The 23,297-nt window shown below is 40.6% G+C and overlaps 1 protein-coding gene across 2 annotated transcripts in view; it reads right to left on the reverse strand.

Annotated features, from left to right (window-relative positions):
* Positions 1 to 23,297, reverse strand: part of CRPPA (CDP-L-ribitol pyrophosphorylase A) — a 102,066-nt gene that overhangs the window by 58,962 nt on the left and 19,807 nt on the right. For both annotated transcript variants that reach the window (XM_060248591.1, XM_060248592.1), the window contains exons 3-5: positions 19,249 to 19,398; positions 14,185 to 14,289; positions 5,561 to 5,606 (exon numbers count right to left, since the gene is read on the reverse strand). In XM_060248591.1, the coding sequence (XP_060104574.1) occupies positions 5,561 to 5,606; positions 14,185 to 14,289; positions 19,249 to 19,398 (301 nt within the window). The remainder of the gene's footprint in view (positions 1 to 5,560; positions 5,607 to 14,184; positions 14,290 to 19,248; positions 19,399 to 23,297) is intronic.

The raw sequence follows: 23,297 nt of genomic DNA on the forward strand, positions 1-23,297 counted from the left end.
TTAATCTCTTGTATATTACATTAAATATAAAAGAAAAATCTTTCAGAATGGTGCACTGTTAATATACTTAAAAGCATATTTGCTCACTGTAACTACAAAAATATTGAAGATTATTTTACAGAAGAATTCTCTCGTGGCACCTGAAAATGGATTTCCATTCAAAAGAAAGTGTTAACAAACATTTCAACCCCACTAAATTATGTTTTGCATATAACATGCTCATAGACACTACAGCTAATAGGTTCAATAAATCTAATTCTCAACATGGCAAAATCTGAAAATACTTAAATCCAAAGATTAGAGCCATGAACAAAGATCTTTCTACAAAACCTAAAAAAGCCATAGGTCTGCAGAAAAACCTGAAGTCTTTTTTTTTTTAAAAAATAGTAATTGCGGAGTTGGTGGTAGAAACTGCCATCAAGTTGCAAGCAGCTTATAGCGACCCTGTAGGGTTTGCGGAGTTGGTGGTAGAAACTGCCATCAAGTTGCAAGCAGCTTATAGTGACCCTGTAGGGTTTTCAAAGCAAGAAATGAACAGAAGTGGTTTGCCTTTGCCTCCCTCAACATAGCAATCCTGGTCTTCCCTGGTGGTCTTCCATCCAAGTACTAATCAGGGCCAAAGCTTCCTAGCTTCTGAGATCCTCATGGGTCCCCTGTTTGTAATTTATATTATTTTTGAAAGGAGAAAACTAGAATGTGATAAATATTTTTAATAAATTGTAACTAAAAATACACACACACTAAAAAAACCAACAAAAAAAACAGAAGAAAAATGAAAACCAAAGGATGTATCTGGATATTTTCAGTTTCTACAAAGGTGTCTGCCATTCTTTGCCAAGAAATGCTCATCGTAAACACAGGTACATTATATGGTTTTGACTGGCTTGTTTACGCAAATCGTTCCACTTTTTACTCTTGGCATCTTTAGTTTCTTTAATAGCTTGTTAGTTTGAGCTTGTATAGCAACCCTGGGTGGGCATAACAAGTCTGCGCAACAAACACAATGTTGTTTTGTTGAGATGATGTGCTCACGCCTAGGTGTAAAGAGAATATGCAATGTTTTATAGCCAGTTCTGTATTTGTTAGTTGTATGACACTCTTTTATGAAAATGCAGACTGAAGAGGCTATAATTGCTTTAAACAAGAACTATTCTAGTTGTTAGTAAATGCATTAGCAATCAGAGTCTCAGATGCTAAAACTGAATCTTTTGACATACATGAATTTAACAACTGCAATCTAATTTGATTTGAACTTTTAAGTAATTTAATTGAACTACTTCATATATACTTTTCAGTTAAGTGTTTGCAGAAACTTGGTATTTCCAGAGTAAGATATACTATGAAATACTATTTACAAACACCCATGTACACGCCTGCTCCATTCAGAATGTGGACCACCCATCCTCTCTCCATAGCTAAGATGTGCCACTTTGCTCCTTGAGCGCTCTTTATTTAAGCAAAAAGAAAATTCTTGTCTTACAGATCAGCACTACAAAATGGTAGCCTCCAATGTGTGCTGCTGTACTGCTGACTCTTTCAGCAAGGAAGGAAGCCCAGACCCAGCAAGTGCTCCCCGAGTTCCTCCACTCTCCCTATGAATTCAGGGTGCTCTTTAAGACATCCCAAGTGGTGGGAACAGTCCCTCTCCTCCCGCTGGTGTCATCCTGTCACTTCCAGCCAGGTCATGTCTACATTAAGTTGGTCTGAGAGACAGTGCGCAAACATCTGGCTCCCACATGGCCATGTCCTGCTCACAACATCTAAACTGAAGAAATAGTGCATTAAAATATAAAAGCAATTTACTTGATCACACTGATGCTCTCTACATACATTGTAGTCAGGTGTCACAAGCAAACTTCAGTTGTGATTGGAACAAGTCTGTTTTGAGTTTCTGACTTACCGCAGGAAAGTCTTCAAATCTAAGTACAGCTTGTGCCATATACATTGATCTGTGGTAACAAACTAAGGCATGCTATTTCACCCATAAACCATAATTCTAAACTACAATTTAATCCTAGTTTGGAATCTCACAATCCTAGTTTGCAAACAAGAAATAAAACACCAATGTGTTGAAGTATCCAAACTCAGACATCACAACGAATTAAGCCTAGATTTGAGACTTTTGTCACTAAGGAAGCCTTCAGTTTTGGCTCCATCAATGAGGGGAGGAAGATAATAAACAAGGTCCCTTCTCTTAATGAGCATCCAAATTCATCAATGACACCATGGTCTCAGCAGGAAAAGAAAAGTGTGAGGAGAGAAAAACTACACTGCAAGCATGAATGAGGCTCAAACGAGGATCATTTTATTGTGTCTCATTTGTGCAGATTCCAGAAGGGCTGCTGAGCTGCCACTGCTACATCCTATGAGAAGCAGCAAATCATTTGCGCATTCCTCAGAGGCCACAGAAGAAACTATTCAGGCAGAACCACCTGCCTCTAAAGGAGCAGCAGGATTTCCTGTGGGACGCATGAATTTGAAGGAACTTTATACATGACCCCAGATGTCTTGGGACTCTCTTCTTCAGCACAGCTATTATCATCTGGGAAATTAATGCAGAACAGTCCTTGCATTGCAGAATTAATGCAGAACAGCCCATGAATTGCAGAATAGACCTTGAATTTTAGTGGTCATAGTCTGCAGGACACAGAAAGCTCCTTCTTTGACTTTCCTGAACTCCCAGTAGCACAAGAAGCAGTTTAGCCAGAAAAAAAGTCTCTCAGGAATAGGATACAACTACACACAGTTAGACAAATGTAAGGAAAAGGAAAGAGGAAACACAGAACTCAGGAAGAAAAAAGTGCTGCTTCTTGTCACTGCAAAACTTACATGAGGCTTCTCTGGTTGTCACACCTGCCTTAAGAGGAGTACCAAGCATTAGAAGACTGGTAAAAGTATTTTTGCAGAGTATATCATGCGGAATGCCGGCCTGGATGAAGCAAAAACTGGAATTAAGATTGCCAGGAAAAACATCAACACCCTCAGCTATGCAGATGATACCACCCTAATGGCAGAAAGTGAAGAGGACCTAAAGAACCTCTTGTTGAAGGTGAAAGAGGAGAGCGCAAAAGTAGGCTTGAAACTCAACATCAAAAAAACTAAGATCATGGCATCCGGCTCCATCATTCCTTGGCAAACAGAAGGGGAAGACATGGAAGTCATGACAGACTTCACATTTCTGGGATCCAAGATCACTGAGGATGGTGACTGTAGCCATGAAATTAAAAGTCGTTTGCTCCTTGGGAGGACAGCTATGGCGAACCTGGGTAATATAGTAAAAAGTAGAGACAGCACCCTGCTAACGTAAGTCCGTATAGTCAAAGCAATGGTATTTCCAGTAGTAATGTATGGCTGTGAGACTTGGAGCATAAGGAAAGCCGAGTGCAGAAGAATAGATGCTTTTGAGCTGTGGTGCTGGAGAAGAATCTTGGGAGCCCCTTGGACTGCAAGAAGATCAAATCAGTCAGTCCTAAGTGAAATCAACCCTGACTTTCCCCTGGAAGGTCAGATGCTGAAGCTGAAACTCAAATACTTTGGCCACCAAATGAGAAGGGAGCACTCACTGGAGAAGATCCTGATGCTGGGAAAGACAGAAGGCAAAAGAAGAAGGGGACGACAAAAGATGAGATGGCTGGACAGAATTACTGATGTAACTAATACAAATTTGAGCAGACTTTGGAGGATGGTGGAAGACAGGAGGGCCTGATGTGACTTGGTCCATGGGGTTGCAAAGAGTCCTTGCATTGCAACTGTCCAATTGAACAACAACAAAAGTATTTTTAGTCTCCTCCCTCCAAAATCCCAAAATGCTTTAGTCTTTCTTTGTAGGGAGAATGCTCCAGCATTGTTATGATGTTGGTTACCCTTTTCTGCGCTTTGTACAATTCAATGATTCCTTTTCCAGCAGCTAGAACTGTATATGAATTCTTTTTTCCAAATGCACTCTCACCACTTATTCAAAGGCATGAAGATTCTGGCCATTTGCTGTTTTACGATACAACTATCACCATGGTGGATTTCTTGCTTTCCATGTGTTTAAAAGGAGCTAGCTCTCTAATTCATCAATGACTTGTCCAGACAACCAGTGTGCTCGTCACCTGAAGGGTTTCACTGAGGCTTTGCTCCTGATGTCTCTCATTTGGCCAGCTGACCACATAGTGCCCTCGAATAATTACAGCTCATCTACTAGATCTTGCTTAACAATTCTCTAACAGCATTCCAGCCTTGTAACACAATGTTTGCTTAGTATGGTACTGTTGTATATTATCTCCTGCTATTCTTGCCATTCTGATGCCGCAGCCCTTTGTAATCCTTCCTTATACCAGCCCCACAGCATTAACTTCTGGCAGGTACTGGATTTGAAACCAAGATTCTTTTCTTGATTTTCTTGCCTTGATTCTCCAGTGAGCTGACCCTTGCCCATGAGAACTGCCTGGAAAATCTTTAGAATGGAATATGTAGTTTAACAAGGCTATGGTTTTTTTTTATTGTATGTACACCATTTTTTTATGTGTTGTTGATTCTGTTGATGATGTTATTGCTGGCTGATCTAGTAACATAATAAAATTAAGCAAAACTAAGTACTGAGATATGTGAGTGAGCCTTACGGTGAAGCTTGAAAAAGTAAATTGGTGGCTAGAGGGATGTCTTAACATCAAAATGAATGAGTAAAAGCACATCAATGCAATACAGTCCCTTGTAGAAGGTACTGCTAATAGTATCTCTTAGGATCCTTGTAGCAGCCATGATATGTAGCATCAATTACAATGACAACTTCCACACCACATATTTCTATAATCATTCAGGAGAGAAAAGCAAAGCCCTGTCAACCATCTTGATTATTTATTTCCTGTGGCTTTGTTACTCTTTGGGTTGGACTAGGTTGAGAAAAGAACATCTACCGACCCAATTCAGAGATGATGCCAGAAGCCTTCAAGAGACCCACTGCGATATAGTAGCTGAAGTGTTGGACTAGGATATGGGAAACCCAGGTTTGAATCTCCGCTCTACCATGGAAACTTGCTGGGTGACCTTGGGCCAATCATACACTCTCACCCTAACCTACATCACAGAGTTGTTTTGAAGATAAAATGGAGGAGAAGAGAACAATGTAAGCTCCTTTGGGTCCCTATATAAACAAAGTGAGTAAATAAGAGGATATTCAACATCTTTTCATTCCCCCATTTAAAATTGAAGGACTTTCTCATGCAGTTGTATATTTGTCAAGAAATTAACCGGTTACTTGAGTGGCTTTATAATTCATCTATTGGGAGGGAAGGCAGCATGGTACAGCTCAGTCTCATCAGATCTCAAAACCTAAGTAGAGTTGATACTTGGAAGCAAGACCACCAATCAATACTCTGCAGAGAAAGGCAATGGCAACCCACCTCAGCTTCTCACCTGCCTTGAAAGCCCCTTGCTGGGGTCATCATGTCAGCTATGACTTGTTGGCACTTAACACACACACACACAATATCTATTAGAATTTAAGCTGTTTTGATGCAAAATTTAGATTTCAGATTGGCTATATGAATTGACAGGCACAAGGATAGACACATACCCTTAATTAACGTTTCAGCTGCATACAGATCCTTTTTGTAGGTCACCTAAAGGGCAGATAAAGTTAATTAAGTTTAACAGAATGAGAAAAATAAATAAATAATGCAGTGCCTGAGGACAGTTATTCACACTGAAATACTGATAGCTGATAATATTGTCAATTTCTTAATTATAGCTAGTAGCAATAGAAATCACAAGAAAAAATGTGCTAAACCGTAAGAAATTTTAAACCTTCTAAATCCAATTCATTCTAAATCATTTACTTTGAAAATTTGCAATAGGCAGTGGATTTATTTTACCTTAAATACTTATCTCATTCACTCTATAAGAATATACTTATATTAGTAAAATATAAAATTTGTCAATTTCATTTTCATATAAAAGGTGTTTCTGTTCATCATAATCAGAATAACCTAGAATTAATAAAGCAATCTCTTTAATGAAGCTGCAATCCAAAATGACACTTCCCTGGGTGTAAATTCCACTAAAAGACATTGGACTTACTTCTGAGTAGTCCTGTTTTGAATTGCTCCTATAATCCTCTACATTATGGTCAGTTCTAAACTACAAATTGTTTTGGTGATCTATAGCTAAAACCTTTCCATACTGATTACATAAAGCAGGGGTGGCCAATGGTAGCTCTCCAGATGTTTTTTGCCTATAATTCCCATCAGCCCCAGCCATTGGCCATGCTGGCTGGGGTTGATGGGAGTTGTAGGCAAAAAACATCTGGAGCGCTACCGTTGGCCACCCTTAGTGCCAATGTAGACTGCACCACAGGAGCAGGGTATTTTGTAGACTCCCAACAAGAAATTAGAAAAGCCCTCCATCCCAGGAGACCATCCACACCAAATCCCGAGCCACACACAAATGTAGGTACAGCCTTCCTGCCCTACATAAAATCTGTCACCGACCGCACTGGCAAAATTCTCAAATGCCACAATGTTGACACAGTCTTCATGCCCACACAACAGATCCGCCACATGCTGCGCTCGGCCAAAGATATGAGAGATCCACTTTCAACCCCTGGAGTCTACAAAATACCATGCTCCTGTGGTGCAGTCTACATTGGCACTACCCAACGCAGTATCAACACCCGCCTCACAGAACACAAGAGACACTGTCGCTTGTTCCAGCCAGAAAAATGAGCTGTAGCTGAACATGCACTTCAAGAAGGAGACCACGTCACCCACTTTGAAAGAACTGAAGTCCTTTCTATGGTCTCACATTATCATACCCACCTGAATAGAGAAGCTATTGAGATTTACAAACACCAGCACAATTTTAACAGAAAGGAAGAAGGCATTTTCATCCACCAATCTTGGTACCCAGCTCTGCAAAACACCCTACAGACTATAAATTGCAGAAAGTCACAGAACAACCAGTACATTCCACAGAACAATCAGCACAGTCAACAACCATCTTCCTTATCTTCACACCCCTTCCAACCCTTCCAACAATTAACACAGAACAATGGTCACATTCAACAGCCAGTTTCCTTATCACTACCCTTCCAGGAAGCCCCACCAAACAATGGGCACATCCACAAACCAATTGCCCTTTCACCACACCCCCTCCAGCCTAGAAATAGCAGCTCTCCAGCAGCCCTAGCCCCACACAATGCACAGCAGCCAAGAAGGTCAGAGCACCTGCTCGGTGGCGTCGGCGTGAATGGCGACAGACGCGTGAGGCTTTAGCTCCCGACCCGATCTCCTCTCCCTCCCTCATCGACGCAGGTTTTTATATCCTATTTCTTATCAGACTATGGGAAAATCGTCCCATAAAAAGAATAACTCATCTTTAGCTAGCGCTCGGCTTCTTAAATCCTTTCTGGACTCCAGCTCACAATTTTGATCGCTCCCTGTCAAGGCCGCACGAAACGTCAAATATGGCAGATGGCGCTGCTAGTCTGCTTCCCTCAGCAGATCTCCTCACAGTGAAAGAATTCCATAATACCCTGAGCTCATTTCAGTCAGAAATGCTAGACAACATGGTGGCTATACTCAAGCCAATTACAGATCAGATCAGCGCCTTACAAATCACTTTACAAGAAGCCACAGCCACAGCTAACTCAGCGTTAGAAACAGGCCTTACTAATCAAGAGGAAATCCGACATCTTCAGAGGCAAGAACGCTGGGCCACAGACAAAATTCTGGCACTAGATAACAAAGGGCGGGAACGACATGTTAAGCTGAGAGGCTTTGAAGAACACGAGGAAGGAACCTCAGACCTGGCCAGCTTCCTAGCATCGTGGTTTTCTACAGCCCTTCAGCTGGAGGACGGCATCGCTCCATACATTGTTCGTGCTTATCGACTGGGTTCAACCTTCTCCTCCCGCTCCCACAGCTCCCGAGATGTCATCATTGAACTGGCTGACATACGAGTTAAGAAAAAGATCTTAGACACTGCCAGAAACCTTAATGGTCTTCCCTATAAGGATAAGAAAATACTTGCTTTCCCAGATCTATCAGCAGAAACCCTGCAGAATAGGCATTTCCTCAAACCTATTGCTCAAAAGCTGGCTGCAGCAAGCATCCGCTATAGATGGTCGCCCTCAGGCAGACTTGTCGTACATCACCAAGGGAAAAGCTGGACTATTGAAGACCCTGAAGCTGGTTTGTATCTACTTCAGTCGCTCAACATAGATGTTCCAATGGAGCTGGATCGTAAGTCACAAAAGCGAAAATGGACCTTTGTGTCACCGCCTAAGGATCGTAAAATCTCAGCCCGTTCGCATGAACCAGCCCAGGCTTCGGACTCTATACAGTCACTGCAATCAGTAAACTCATCATAAACCTGCGTTATTATCTTATGTTATCTTACTTTAAAGCTTTGTCTTATATGTTAATTAACATCTGAGGGAGGGTGGGGGGGGGGTGAGGGTAGAGTGGGGCTTGGCTCTCCAGCTCTCAAGAATGAGGGGAATGTGTAGTGGAAGGGTACAAGGTCCCCGGTCTCGGGTGGTTTCCTGGGACCCACGGGTTTTCCCCATGTGCTGGTTACTGGTTCTGTTATTTAATGTATCCGATGGGAGTTCTGTCCCCCTGCAGACATCTTTCCAATCTATCTTTGACCATCATTTATATAAAGAGGGGACAGAGAAAGGGGAAGGGGGGAGGGGGGTGGGGATGCGGTACACTTATTGCTGTTACTTGTATTATAGTGTTAGATATGCTGGTTACCACTTATGTTGCTACTCTAGTTCGCCATCTGCTGTTCAACTAGGGATACCACATGATTGTCTATTAGTTCTGTACAGGTTTCTCTGCCTTTTTTCTAGTTCTTGTTTGTTTGACTTGACACTGATGCAGTTCATTTGTCCTAGGAACAAAATGTATATGCCTTCATGTTTTATGGGCTTGCTTTTTGGATCAGTGGCCCTTTTTCGCCTGTGCTCGTCATTTTTCTTTCTCAAAGGCTCACCAAGTTGGCTTAAACTAATATTACTATTTAGCCCTGCTATAGCAATTAGTACCTTTCCAATATCCCATTATATTCCCGCAGTAATCATAGATTGGGACATTGTCCTACATTCACTCACATACAAACCATCCTTTTTCATAGTCATGAGGTCTCATACTGCATTTCCCTGCTATGGATCTTACATTGTAATTGTCTATCGTCTCCGTCCTTTGTCCCTGACGGGAGACCTAATTTATAATCCATATATTTTGACCTAAATGGCCCCAGACCTAAAAATCTTTTCGCTGAACTGTCGAGGGCTTAATAGCAAAATCAAATCTAGACGCATCCTCACAGGGTTGAAGAAACGTGCTCTAGACATTATCTTTCTACAAGAGACACATTTACGAAATGACATTAATCCCCTATTCCGCTCTGCCCATTTTCCTGTGTCTTTCACAGCCTCTGGTTCCTCTCATGCCAGGGGGGTTGCCATTTTACTCTCACGTTCAGTTCAATTTTCTTGCTTGGCCTCTGAGATAGATGAACGTGGTAGATTTCTTTTTGTTAAGGGTAGACTCAATGACGAAATCACAACCCTAGCTGCCATTTATGCGCCTAATTCGGGACAACTAGAATTTATCCGGGAGATTATGAACAAATAAAAAGCTTTTCAGGAAGGCCCTTTAATTATCGGAGCTGACTTTAATTTCCTTATGGACACTCGGCTAGACAGAAAATCGGAACATTCACCTCTCCACTCCCCACCCAGACGAGGCTTTTCCCCCTCAGGCTTGCATAAAATAATGTCAGAAATGGGGCTTACAGACTCCTGGAGGTTTCTCCATCAAAATGAGCGGGACTTTACCTACTTTTCTTCGCAGCATCAAACTCACACGCGCATTGATTATATCTTTATTTCTGATTCTCTTTGTAATGCTCTTGTAGATGCCTCAATTGAACCAAAACTCTGGTCTGATCACGCGCCAGTTACCTGCTCTATTAAGAAAACTGTACAATATGACCGTAGCTTTTCCTGGAGACTTGACAATTATTTATTATTAGATAAAGAACTTTTCAACCTAATCGAACAGGAAATTAAGGAATTTTTTAGCCACAATCTTTCTGACGACATCCCTCCCCAAACAGTCTGGGATGCGTGCAAAGCCTTCCTAAGAGGCAAAATTATTGCATTGGCTGCCACCCAAAAAAAGAAAAAACAACATCTTATTAACCTCTTGACTGCGAAAATCAAAGATCTTGAACTCCAACATAAACGCACTTGCAACAAAAAAACATTTCAGCACTTGCAAGAAGAAAGGAAAAGGTTAGAGGCCCTGGATACTCAAAAAATCAAACGTAATCTGCTATTTACCAAACAAGCCTTTTGTTATCGGGGCCCAAAATTTCATAGGCTTCTAGCGTGGAAAGCCAAACAGCAAGCCACCAACCTGAATGTGAAGGGTCTCAGAAATCGCGAAGGCATTGTATGCACTTCTTCAAAGTCTATTTTAGATATTTTTAGTCAATTCTACTCTTCTCTATACCAATCCAAGAACCCACCACCTGAAGCGATCTCTGAGTTTTTTCAATCCGTTACTACACTCCCCACTTTGCTAGAAGCCCACAGAAAGTGTCTTGACCGCCCCATTGATGAGCTGGAACTTGCTGAAGCCATCAAATCATTGCGCACAAACAAATCGCCGGGTCTGGATGGCTTCACTTCTGAATTTTATAAAGCTTATACTTCTACATTATCTTCCTACTTACTATCTCTTTTTAACTATATTCTCGATTCTGGCTCAGTCCCTCAGTCTTGGAGTCTTGCCAAAATTATTGTTTTACACAAAAAAGAGAGAGATGAATTAGACCCCAAGTCTTACCGACCGATATCTCTTTTAAACACCGACTACAAACTTTTTACTAGCATCTTAACAAGGCGACTGAATAGTTTTATGGCAAATTATATTGCCTCTGATCAGTCGGGTTTTATCCCTGGTCGTGACTTAACTGATGTCACCCAAAAAACACTGAATTTGATTCATCATTGCAAAACCAAAGCTGTTCAGGATGCCTGTATCCTATCTATAGACATAGAGAAGGCCTTTGACTCGGTCGAACCTCTCTACCTGCACTCCTTACTAGAAAGAATGAATTTTGGTCCCAAATTTCGTACTCTTATTGACTCCCTCTATCTCTCTCCTTCAGCACTACTTCGGATTAACAACTTAAACGCAGCTATTTTCAGTCTGTCTAGAGGCACACGGCAAGGCTGCCCTCTCTCGCCCCTACTATTTGCTCTTGCAATTGAGCCGTTGGCCATCAAAATCAGGAACGATGCTCGCATCCATGGTATTCTCGTGGGGACCGAAGCTTTTAAGGTTAGTCTCTTCGCAGATGATATAACCTTGTATCTTACCAACCCTTCCTCGTCACTTCCAGCAACTCACTCTCATCTTTCGGACTTCGCTATCGCCTCAGGCCTCACCATAAACTTTGATAAATCTCTCTTGCACCCCATTACTCTATCTTCTACCTCTATTTCTTTTATCAGCAAGCACTACCGATACAAATGGGTTAAAAACTCTTGGAAACACCCTGGTGTTCACATCCCGTTAGACTTCACTACTCTCCCAACCGTTAACCAGACAGAAATTTCCAAATCTATCAATTCTCTCCTATCCCACTCAGGGAAAAAATTTTTCACCCTTTTGGAGCGCATCTATCTAATTAAATCATTAATTCTACCTAAGATTGTGTTCTACTTACGGGCGGTCCCTCTGTGTGTTCCAGCCTCTCTGCTGCATAAATGGCAATCCCAAATAAATGAATTTGTGTGGCAGCATCGGAAGCCAAGGCTCAATTTTGCCTCAAGTAGACGGCCTATTTCGCTGGGTGGATTAGCTGTCCCAGATATTTCAAACTACCATGATGCTATTATCCTCACTACTTTGGTGAAATATTATAGGTCCTCCTACGTGGCGGACTGGAAGTCGATCGAGGATTTTTATCTCAGGGCCCCCTCTTTCCAGGAGGAACTCTGGTGTGTGTCTAAGCGCGTCAAAACTTCTTCTTCTCCGAACCCTTTTTTGGCCTCCATGCTGCAGGTTTGGCGTAAACACCGTAATAAGTTAGCTCCCCCGACCTCCTCCTTAACCACTTTTGTTAGACAGCCCTGGTTCGCTCCAGCGCTGAGTAAAGACTCGTTTATGCAATGGAAACGTCTAGGACTGACCCGATTTGCTGATGTTCTTCTTAAGGGGGTACTGAAAGATAAAATGACTCTGGAGGCTGACTCTGACCTCCGACTACCCTGGTTTGAATACCTTCAACTTAAACATTTATTAGATACACATTCCTTCAGTCCCCCTCTGCGCGTCCACCTTGCTGGCTTTGAAAAGATCCTATTCGGTGATTCAATCCCGATCAAAGGACTGATCTCAAAAATATATCAATTGCTACTCAGCCCCCTTAATGCAAAGCCGCACTCCTATCAAGGTGCCTGGGCTCGAGATTTGCAGATAGAACTAACTGAGGAGCAATGGCGAGCCATCTGGGGTTCTTCCATATATAAAACGAAAGCAATGAATGTCCAACTTCAAGCTCTTAAAGTCCTCACACGATGGTACCGGACCCCAGTGCAACTAGCGCATTCGTCTTCCATCTCACCCCTCTGTTTCAAGAACTGTGGACAGAGGGGTACTTTTCTCCACTCCTGGTGGCATTGCCCAATCATAAATAGCTTTTGGAGACAAATCTATCAAGAAGTACAAGAACTCACATCATACTCTCCTCCATTTACGCCCGAATTTGCCCTTTTAAATCTTCTAGATAACTCAAATATCCCCGAATTTGCAGAGGAATTGATCTCACTCATGTTTGTGGCTGCTAAATTTGCAATAGCTCTAGTTTGGAAACAACACTCTCCCCCCTCACGACAAACTTGGTGGTTAAAATTGTGGGATTATTTTGCACTGGATAAGCTCACTTATGACTTAGGCCCTCATCGTTCCCAACAAACTGCTTCCTCGAATTTTATAGAAAAATGGCGACCCTTCATTGATAAAGTTTATGCTGATAATAGAATCCCCAATGCCTCATACCACGCTATATTGATGTCCTGTCAATTACTTTCGTAACTGCACTCTGTAATGTTTCATGGTGTCATGTTTTGATATTTGATGCATACTCATGGTTTTCGTTTGTTATATCTGTATCGCACTTCTTAACTCAATAAAGCATTCCAAATGGTAAAAAAAAAAAAAAAAAGAGCACCTGCTCCGGCTGCAACGCCACTGAGGATGTTCTCCGCAGCTGAGAACGAAACGTCTGGAAGAAAAACTTTCTCCAGTAGAACACGGCACTTGAGCCCGAAAGATTCTATAAACCCTAATGATGTTACCAGCCGTGAAAACCTGAAATCTTTGATATAACTATACACTTTATACAATCTGTCACATGGTGTAAAAATTTCATTTAGGAGGCTGTCAGAATATCAGAATCAATTTTTCTGATGTTTATATTAAGGATGTATAAAGAAATACTGCTAAATATCTACTTCTAAGTGCAGCTTGTGTCAGTGAGATGTACAAATTAATAAACTGAGCTTAACCCTTCTCATATTAAAAAAAAATTCAAAATGTTTGAATATTATTGGGTTCAAGACTTTACAATTGATGCCACAGCCCTACACCTCTGTCTGAATCTTAAAAAACAGAAAAAATTAATTTTCTCCAAGAATAACCAGAATGGATCAACCAGGCATCTCCAAGGGTAGCCTGCTTCTAAACTGCTAAACAATCACAGTGTAAGATAATGAACACTGGGATACCATAAAAATTGCAGCATGGATAAACAACTGTTGTTGCTACTAGCCCATGCCACTCATGGTTATGAACATTTGGCCAGCATCTTATAGTATTGGATTCTACAACTATTCCACTGATAGATGATCACCATCCACAGCAGCTTCAGGTGACCCCACTCCCCCTTTCCCAGGCACTGACAAGTGTTGGAGAGCTCTTTGTAGACAAAAAGCCATATAGGTCAGTGGCTGCAGTGAGAAGGTGAATCTGCTGAGATTGTCTGTCTTTCTTCTTCTATCAGTGGAAAATCTGTAAGATCCAACCCTTATAAATTGAGAGGTGCAACGATCATCCACTTGACTAACACCATTCTATGAGCAGAACCTTCCCTTACAAACAGACAAACAATTGCTCCTACCTTCCATAGGTCTGGAGGGCCTTCAATGAGTTTAGCATTTGTTTTGCTGTGCTTTAGAGCAAGATGTAAACATTCTGTTCCATAATCCAGATCATAGTCATTACACTGTAATAAATGTTTACAAATAAATTGTAGTCCAGGAAATATATGTATTTAAAATAAAACATTTTAATTTAAAAACCACACATTACATGTGCTAAGAAAGGACTGACAGTCAACCCCAGCAGGTCAAACATAGAAATACCCAAAGAAAGCAATAAACCACTAGATTATTCCTGACCCAAAATATTCTGCACTTTATAACATTTGAACTTGTCCTGTTTTAGCTGTGCCAACTAGGAATTATCCAACATGGTTTTTGAGTCCTTTGATTTCTTAATAGATTGTCTAAACTTGGCACAATAGTACACCCACACACACCTCTCCACATGCCACATGTAAAATATTGGGAAGAAATGTAATGTTAATTAACAAGGTTAAAGAAAAAGATGGAGGTTCCGCCTGGGGGGAGGGACATGGATGGGTAGTCAACACCCAGCTCTTGATGGTGTGTCCTTATAATCGGCACTAACCGTTAAGAATCTGAGCATGACCTTGAATACCACCTTATCTATGGAGGCCCAGATCACAAAGGTTGCCAAGCCAGCATTTTTCCAACTGTGCCAGGTTAGGCAACTGGCTCCTTACCTGTCTCACCCTGACCATGTCACAGTAATCCATGCGATGGACACTTCCAGGATAGATTACTATAATTTGCTCTATAGGGGTTTATCCTTGTGCCTGACCTGGAAGCTTCAACTGATCCAGATTCCAGAATGCAGCTGCACGGGTCCTCAAGGGAATCCCTCATATGACACACATCCGACCTGTACTGCATGAGCTCCACTGGCTCCCAGTGAAGCATCAGATCAAGTTCAAAGTGTTGATTCTAACCTTTAAGTCTCTTAGTGGTCAGGGACCCACATACCTTTGGGACTGCCTCTCAATAAGCCCCTGAAAGAGCTTAACATTCTGGGACTTAAAATCTTCTAGTGGTCCCTGGCCTGAGAGAGATCCAGCTGTCCTCAAGGGGGGCTACGGCTTTTTCAACCCTCGCCTAGAGGAACTCTCTGCCAGAGAACATTCATGCCCTGCAGGAATTATTGCCTTTTTGCAGGGCATGTAAGGCACAGATGTTCTTCCAGGCATTTGGTTGAGGACAGCAATGGATCTCTAACACTCTCACCCTCCCCATCCCCCCTGAACCTACCCCCCAAGAAGCTTTTGGATATTAAGTTTTTCTGCCATCTTGGAACATGCATTGTTTTATTTTTGTATATTGTCTGTCAAACTGAAATAACTAGCAAAGCACCTATTCGTTATAACATGACATCTTGGCTTGGTATAACTATGCAAAGTAAAGAAGCCTTCCCATAGAAATTTCAGAGTCTTAGTGCCTCTATTTTAGTGACAACAGAAGCAGCATTTTTTTTCAGAAGTCGTGCAGCAAAACAGGTCAGCAGAGCTGAAGCTTGGGTTGCCATAATCAGAATTCCTCAACTGGTCCCGCCAGCTGCCAAGCCAGGTTTGATTGCCACTATTAGCTATGCTACACTGAGAAGACAGGCACAGACTTGCTGCTGACTCTTAATGCAAGGCCTTTCTGCATTTACATGCTACAGGAAAGGAAGATAAACCAAGTAAAATCCAAGTCTAAGCCAAGGGAAATTTAGATTTTTTTATTTTATTCATTATATTTTTATTCTACCCTTCCTACACAGAATTCAAGATGTTATAGTTGAATTTCCTTACCACCACTTTACCTTTGCAACAACTCCTGAAGGTAGGTTAGGATAAGAGCCCAAAGTCACCTACATGAGCTTCATGGATGAGTGAGGATATACAGGAATACAGATTTATATGAAAGAATTTTTATATGAACTTATTACACAGGGTACCTTAAAAACAAACAAAACAGACCCTTTTTGACAGCTCACATTTCTTAGACATGATGGGACAGAATTTCCTATGAGAATATTCCTTTAAAAGGATTATCCCATTAGTAAATGGCCCCTTTTTAATTTCCTATTTTTCTCCTTTCCAATGCAGAACATTTTTTAAAAAAAAACTTTCCCTAATTATATGACGTTCATACTGTATTCTGAATCTGCTACTATGACAAAGAGATAATCAAGTGCAGAGCTATCCAGAATGTTTGAGTTCACTTGGACCACCAATCTTGTTTTAGATTTTGAACACATTAAAACATAACTGAACTTAAGTCTCATGAAATTATTAATCAAAACTGTACAGGACTTGTTTAGACTCTGCCTTCCTGCAACACAATGAGGTGGGCAGATGGTGTATTCAAGCTTCCTGCTTATACTTTGAGTAATACAAGTATGAATGGGAACTGCCATGAAGAATGGAAATTGGAAGCAGATGAAATCTCCTTCGTTATTTTTTTAAGTCAACACAACTTGAGCCTGCTTCTTCCTTGTTCATGCCAGTACAATATATGGTCAAAACTAACATTTACTACAATATAAAAATCAAGGAAACACAGCTTTCATATATTTTACTTTTGTGATGGGGAGGCTGGGGTTGAGGTAATATTACCTAAATTTTAAAATGTGATACAGAATTGTAAGAGACATGCACTACCAACAAAATGACAACACTTTGAAATAGCCAGGGCTTTTTTGGTAGAAAAGGCTCAGCAGGAATTCATTTGCATATTAGACCACATATTCTGATGTCACCATTGTTACACACAGGACTTTTTGGTAGAACTCATTTGCATATTAGGCCACACACCCTGACACCAAGCCTGCTGGAACTGTGTTCCTGTGCATTCCTGCTAAAAAAAAGGCCTGGAAATAACTTAGGAAAACTTCAAGTACAAATTAAAATGTCTACGCCATGAGTTTAGGGTAACTATGTCTTTCAATCACACAGCTTTATACATGTGCTGAACTATAAAAATATAAACTTAGAAAATATTATTAGATTTTGTTTTTTTTATTTATTTTATTTTATTTGATTTATATCCTGCCCTACCCGCCGAAGCAGGCTCAGGGCGGCTCACAACATAAAATCCCACAAACAATTAAATTAATAAGTATTAAAATTACACTTTCAGTAATAAAATAGATATGCAATGATTAAAACAGTTAAAACAGAATATTGAGTTGGTGCTATTCTGGTGGCGACGGCCTTCTTCCACTTCTCTTAAATACCGGTGCCGAGTCAATTGAATGCCAGCCGGAAGACGAGTCTTGCAGGCCCTGCGGAACTGCACAAGGTTCCGCAAGGCCCTCACTTCATCTGGCAGTTGGTTCCACCAGCAGGGGGCTACAATGGAGAAGGCCCTGTCTCTGGTTGATTTCAATCGGGCCTCTTTCAGCCCGGGGATTACTAATAGATTTTGTGATCCATTCATATTAACCATGTTAACCATTCATATTAACCATAAAAATACAGAAGAGAATATTTATCTTCAGAATTAAAGTCACCTTCAAAAGAGCTTCTTGTTTTTGCAGTCAGAATATTAGTTATCTTTAGAGAAGGAATAAAACGTTCTTTCTAATCCAATATGTGAAACTGACTCTATCTTCTGGGATAATTAGAATGTAAGAACTGAAGAGCTCTCCTTCCCAAATAGAAATTAATGCTGCTTAGTGTCTAATTTGTAATCCTTCATGCTTTCTTGAACAGCAAATATTGCCACAGAAGTTATGTTCTGAATTCTTAGGCTATCCTCTTGAATTTTTCTCAAACACTGAATTGTTGGCACAAGCCAGACTTTCATTTGACATAGACCAACCCTATCACAACTGCCTCTGTCACAATCAATACCAGGAGTGATTTTTCATCTTCATTTTCTGCTGAAGTCTTACCATACTAAAATATGTGGTGTTAAGAGTTTCTCACTGGTTTCAGTAAAGGAGATCATATGCATCCATTTTGTTACATGTATTTTCCTGAACAATCATAAGTGTTAGTTAAGAAAACTTCTTATAGTAATTCCAAGATAGCAGCAAACCCTAATTACCTTTAACTACTGTTAATGTTCCATAATGCTTAAGGTTACAGCACATAGGCTACCTCCCCACTAGTGTTTCCTCTAAGCTGAGTTAGTGTGAGCTAGCTCACAGTTTTTAGCCTCCGAGTCACACATTTTTGTCTCAGCTGAGAAAAAATACCCCCAGAGCAAGTAACTCAGAACTTTGATGTCAGTATCTCACAAAGTAGAACTTTTGCTTGCAAGACTCCACAGCTTAGAGGGAGCTTAGAACAGCTGTGGTTAGAACCAGGGCCTTAATAGCATTGCCCTGAAGGTATGAACTCTAGGTGAGGCTGGTTATTGACTTTCTTCTGTCTTTCAAGAAAAAATGTTAAGCATATACATTTACCAAAGTTTTGAAGGAAAGGGGTTGGGGAATCTGGGGGTGTTAATTTTGTTTTTTTTAAGGAGGGGTACTGTTTGTGCATTCACTTTGATTTTAGCATTTTACTTGCCTGCAAGCTTTATATCCAAGTGATTTTTATGTTTGTGACAGTTTAAACTGCATTTAGTACACAAAAGGGCAAAGAATGCTTCAGATACACAAAAAAAATTTAGAACAGCTGCCTTTGAACAGCTTCAGACTTATCTTCCCCAGTGAAGACAGACTCCAAATGAAAAGCCAGAACATGAAACATCAGAAAGAAAAACTATACTACAAGGATTTGTTGCTGCTGTTGCTGTTTTGTGCCATAGCTGCTGTGCTGATGCTTCCAGCCCATTTGAAATAGGAACAATTGGAACACTCCATGTGTATTGTAAGTATAGGATGTGCTCATTCACACAAGGAAACTTCCATCTGGAAGCACCACTACTTGTCTGTAAGTCTGATATGCAGTACTACAAACATAACAGAAATACTTATATAAAGGGTTGTCACTTGGTAACAATAAAAAAAAAATAATTTGTTGTAATATTTACTGTTTCCTCCTTCCAACAACTACATGCAAACCAATTTCCTCTCACTGTACACAAAAGGGGGGAAAAGCAGATTCCTTTTGAAATGCCAAAATTCTTACCTGATGATACACTTTATGGATTATATCAAATAAGAAAGCTTGAGGCATTTCACTTGCTCTGTATTTGGCACGATCTAGTGAATGGTCTAAACATCCATCTGCAGACGAAGCAATAACAGTGGAGACAAGAGGACGGATTGCTCCTGCTGCCTAGGGAACAACAAAAAAGTATATTTAAACACAGATTTATGTGTTTACTTTATTTAAACTCTGCTTAAAGAGCAAGTCCAAACAAATTAAAGATTCTGACATCTAAATATATTGTTGGCCAGATCCAAGTGGACACTGAACTTCTCTTGAGGTATACTAAATATCCTAATTCAAAAGGTCTTGAGTGAAAACACTGCATTAGATATGTATACCTGGCCCCAGGGCTTTTTTTGTAGCAGGAACTCCTTTGCATAGTAGGCTACATCCTCCTGATGTAGTCAATCCTCCAAGAGCTTACAGTAGGCCCTGTAAGAAGAGCCCTGTAAGGTCCTGGAGAATTGGCTACATCAGGGATTGTGGCCTAATAGGCAAAGGTGTTCCTGCTACAAAAAAGCCCGACCTGGCCCTATGCATGATGATATACTCATGTTATGATGCACCACAGCAGTAAAAAGGAACCCTTAACTTCTTCCCCAACAGAAGGTCATAGCAGAGAAGCACTGGTACAACTTTATATATTTGTGAAGAATTTTTCAAAACAAAATATATTGTGAGAACCAAAATTTTAATTCATAAACAGTCTAAAAAGTCAGTTCACACAATTGCTTGCTTATTCTGAAGTGCCAAATTAGTGGCATCGATGACAGCCCTATCCGTTTCCTTCCCTCAGATGCAAGATTTTCCCATCGTTTTTCTTCCCTTTTCTGACTGAGCAGCCCCAGTGGCCTGTTTTCTTCTTTCCTGAAGAACTCCAGCTGTCCCACTCTGTCTCAGTATGATATTTTACTCCTGGCTCAGCCTAGGAAACTGAGAGAAAGGATGAGCATGAACCTTCCCATGATCCTAAAAATTCATCTCAAAACTCAGCAGGTTGTAGTTCACATACTGAGGTTCATGCCTATCCCTATCCACAACTCTCCACCTGTTGTTTTTTTAGTTTCATGGGACTTTGGAAGCGGGGGAGGGGAGGCAAGAGGGAATGCTGAAATGGCTTGCATCCATTTCCACCTAACAATGGGGCTGATGTGGCCATCTGCTGTTAGGCTGAAATAGATGCAAGCCATTTCAGCAGTCCTTTTTGCTTCCCCCCAACTGATCCAGTGGGGAGATTTCACCCCACAGAATCCGCTCCCTGGTGGGCTTTGTTGGGCAGTCTGGTTTGAACCAGAGTCCCAGCAGAGTCCCACCTGAAGCTGCAGTGGCATGCCTTGCAAAAACCATTTAAAGGGAACAAGGCGTACACAAGTGAAGTCCAAGTGGCAAATTCACCCAGTCGTTAATCTCACAAAACAAATCAGTTTGGTAACTGAGGAGGCTCATAAAGGTTTGTGTAGCCCCACAAACCCAACAAACTTCTATTGTCCTGGTTTGTGCTCATTCCTAGGATTGCCCTTTAACTTAAACCACTGAAAATGGAACTTGAGACATTTTGAAATTCAAAATTAACAAAATATTTTATTCAACAAAGGGGAAAGGTAAGGTGAAATCAGGGGTTCAAAGTTCTGAGGTAACTCAATATAAGTAACTCTGAAGTAAAACCAGTACATGCACAGACTAGTTCTTATGTTTCTTAAGCTGTTCACAGTTACTTAAATCTTTATGTTGAGAGGCTTTTGTTCCAGTGTTTTCCAAACACGCAAGTATACTTTCTTTCACAGTATTCACTGGCCTGTTTAGTTCCCAGAAGGCCTGTACACTCTTTTCATCTCTTGAAATACCAATAGCACAAGTAACACCGGATAGGAATAATGTAATACCTTTAACAACCATTTTAAAAATGTAACCTTTGCAGAGCCTCTGATAGTCCCTTCCCCTCTGACAAAAAGTACCTGGACCAACAAGTAAGTTCTGCAGCAAACGGTACTACACTGGGAAACAGGAGATGGAGGTTTTGATCCTGCCATGGAAGGTGTCAATTTAACGTTACCTCTACAAGGCTAAGCTTAACTCCCTTTTTCCAGTAATGCTCCTGCTAATATAAGGGGCAATGACTACATGCTTTATTGACTTCAGTGTATCTTTATCTGTTACAAACATAGGGCTTCTTCAGAGTAATTTCTCTGTGCAACTTGGGGATAGGATTGCTCCATAAATCAGTATGATTAAGGCTTTTATCAAACTTTTCAATTGTTGCAGCAAAGGGAATACTTGGCTCCACTGAAACTGTATCTATTAGTGAACATTCATAGCCCATGCATTTTCAAAACTGAAGTAGAAGAAATACCTGTGTATTTATGATTAGAACAGGTAGGAGCATGCACTTCTCTTCAGACATCTGCACTCCAGCCAATTATATCTCTAGTAATCAACATGCTTCAGTCTTATACTGTAATTACCACTTCTGTTCACAAAACTGTCTTGAAAGAGTACTTATTCTAAGTTATGGTATACCACCTTCAAAGATAAAGCAACCACTAGCAATTAAGAGATTAAAATACTTCAACTATTTGTAAAAAGTTGTATTAACCTTTTGCATATTTGAACATTGAACTGATACTGTATCAATAAGCTAGTCTTCTAGCATTAAACTGATTTTAGGAACAGTTCTTTCATTTACTGGTCAGCAAAACAGGCGATAAGTTTGCAAGAACTTGAAAGTCCAAGATTTACATATATAGTTTGTCCAAGGCTTTCTTAGTTATTACATCATAGTGTTATTTGTGAGACCCAGAACCCACTTCCACTGTAGAAGATCAAGTAGAAGAGTCTCTGGTTATGTGTGGAGCATGTACTCCATTGTACACAGAAATATTTCCCATTGCTAAAGACAATGAGCCAGGTACTGTAGCTAAATAAGTAACTGCAGGTGTACAGAAATGAGGAAGCAATTGGAATCCTTGCTACACCATGTGATTAACGTCATAAAATCAAAATAAAAAGGGCTAGTACAGAACAGACCACAGTTCTCTCAAGCAAGCCACTGAATAAGCAGAATACTAGAAAGTAACATAACACAGAATTTCTACTTAAAATGTTATGTCCAGTGTGGGTCTTTGGCCTGCATCAACTAGAAAACAAGTGGTTGAAAATAACATTTTTAAGGCCAATTCCCGTAACTTCTAACACATGTAAGGCTTTACAAAATAGACAAAACAGAATTTCAGAGACTTCTTATTTGTTCTTAAGTTTACCCAGCTAGCTTTCCCCTTGGTTTAGCACCATAATAACTTAAATGAAGGGGGGAGGGAAGCAAATTGAAGCTTTTTTTATTAGAAGGTATGCTTATTAAGGGGGGGTTAAGATTGTTGTGCTGCTATAAAAGGCATACAAGGCAAATATGTTCAAGCTATGACAGATAAAGAACCTTCCTCTCATTGTGGTGTCACTATCCAAGCAGTCTGCCTGAAGCTGAATCTGTGAGAAAAATGGCAAGGGAGGAAGGGTGAGACGTAAAGACTAAAAAAGGTGGGAGGAGAAACTGAGAAAGAAAGGATGAGGAAGGAGGAAAAAGAAACAGTCATCTGGGAAAGAAGGGGCAGGGTAAGGATGCAAAAGGTGAGGGAGAATGGAATGCCCTCTCTCTACAAATGTCTTGCAGGTCCCTTCTTGTAAATATTAATATCAAGGCATACAGGACTTCTCCAACCCAATGTCTAAAAGCAAATAAAAATTATGTTTTCCATTAAGAAATGGATCCTTGTCTCAACGGATGATAATCCTAAATCAAAATTTGGAGACTGGCAAGGAGGGTAGGCAAGGAAAACAGAAGTTCAGGAGTCTAGTTCATTCCTATTTACATCCTATTGTGCTTAAAGAATCAATAAGGAAAGAGATATCCAACCCAAGCCCACATTCATCATGCTTAATATTTTTCGAACTTGACGCCATCTTTAAAAACGTCTCTTGAATGACAGGAATGCCAGACTCCTAAAGAGAGTAGTCTCTCTCCTAAGTTCAAC

Source organism: Heteronotia binoei, chromosome 10, assembly GCF_032191835.1.
Source record: "Heteronotia binoei isolate CCM8104 ecotype False Entrance Well chromosome 10, APGP_CSIRO_Hbin_v1, whole genome shotgun sequence".
NCBI lineage: Eukaryota > Metazoa > Chordata > Lepidosauria > Squamata > Gekkonidae > Heteronotia > Heteronotia binoei.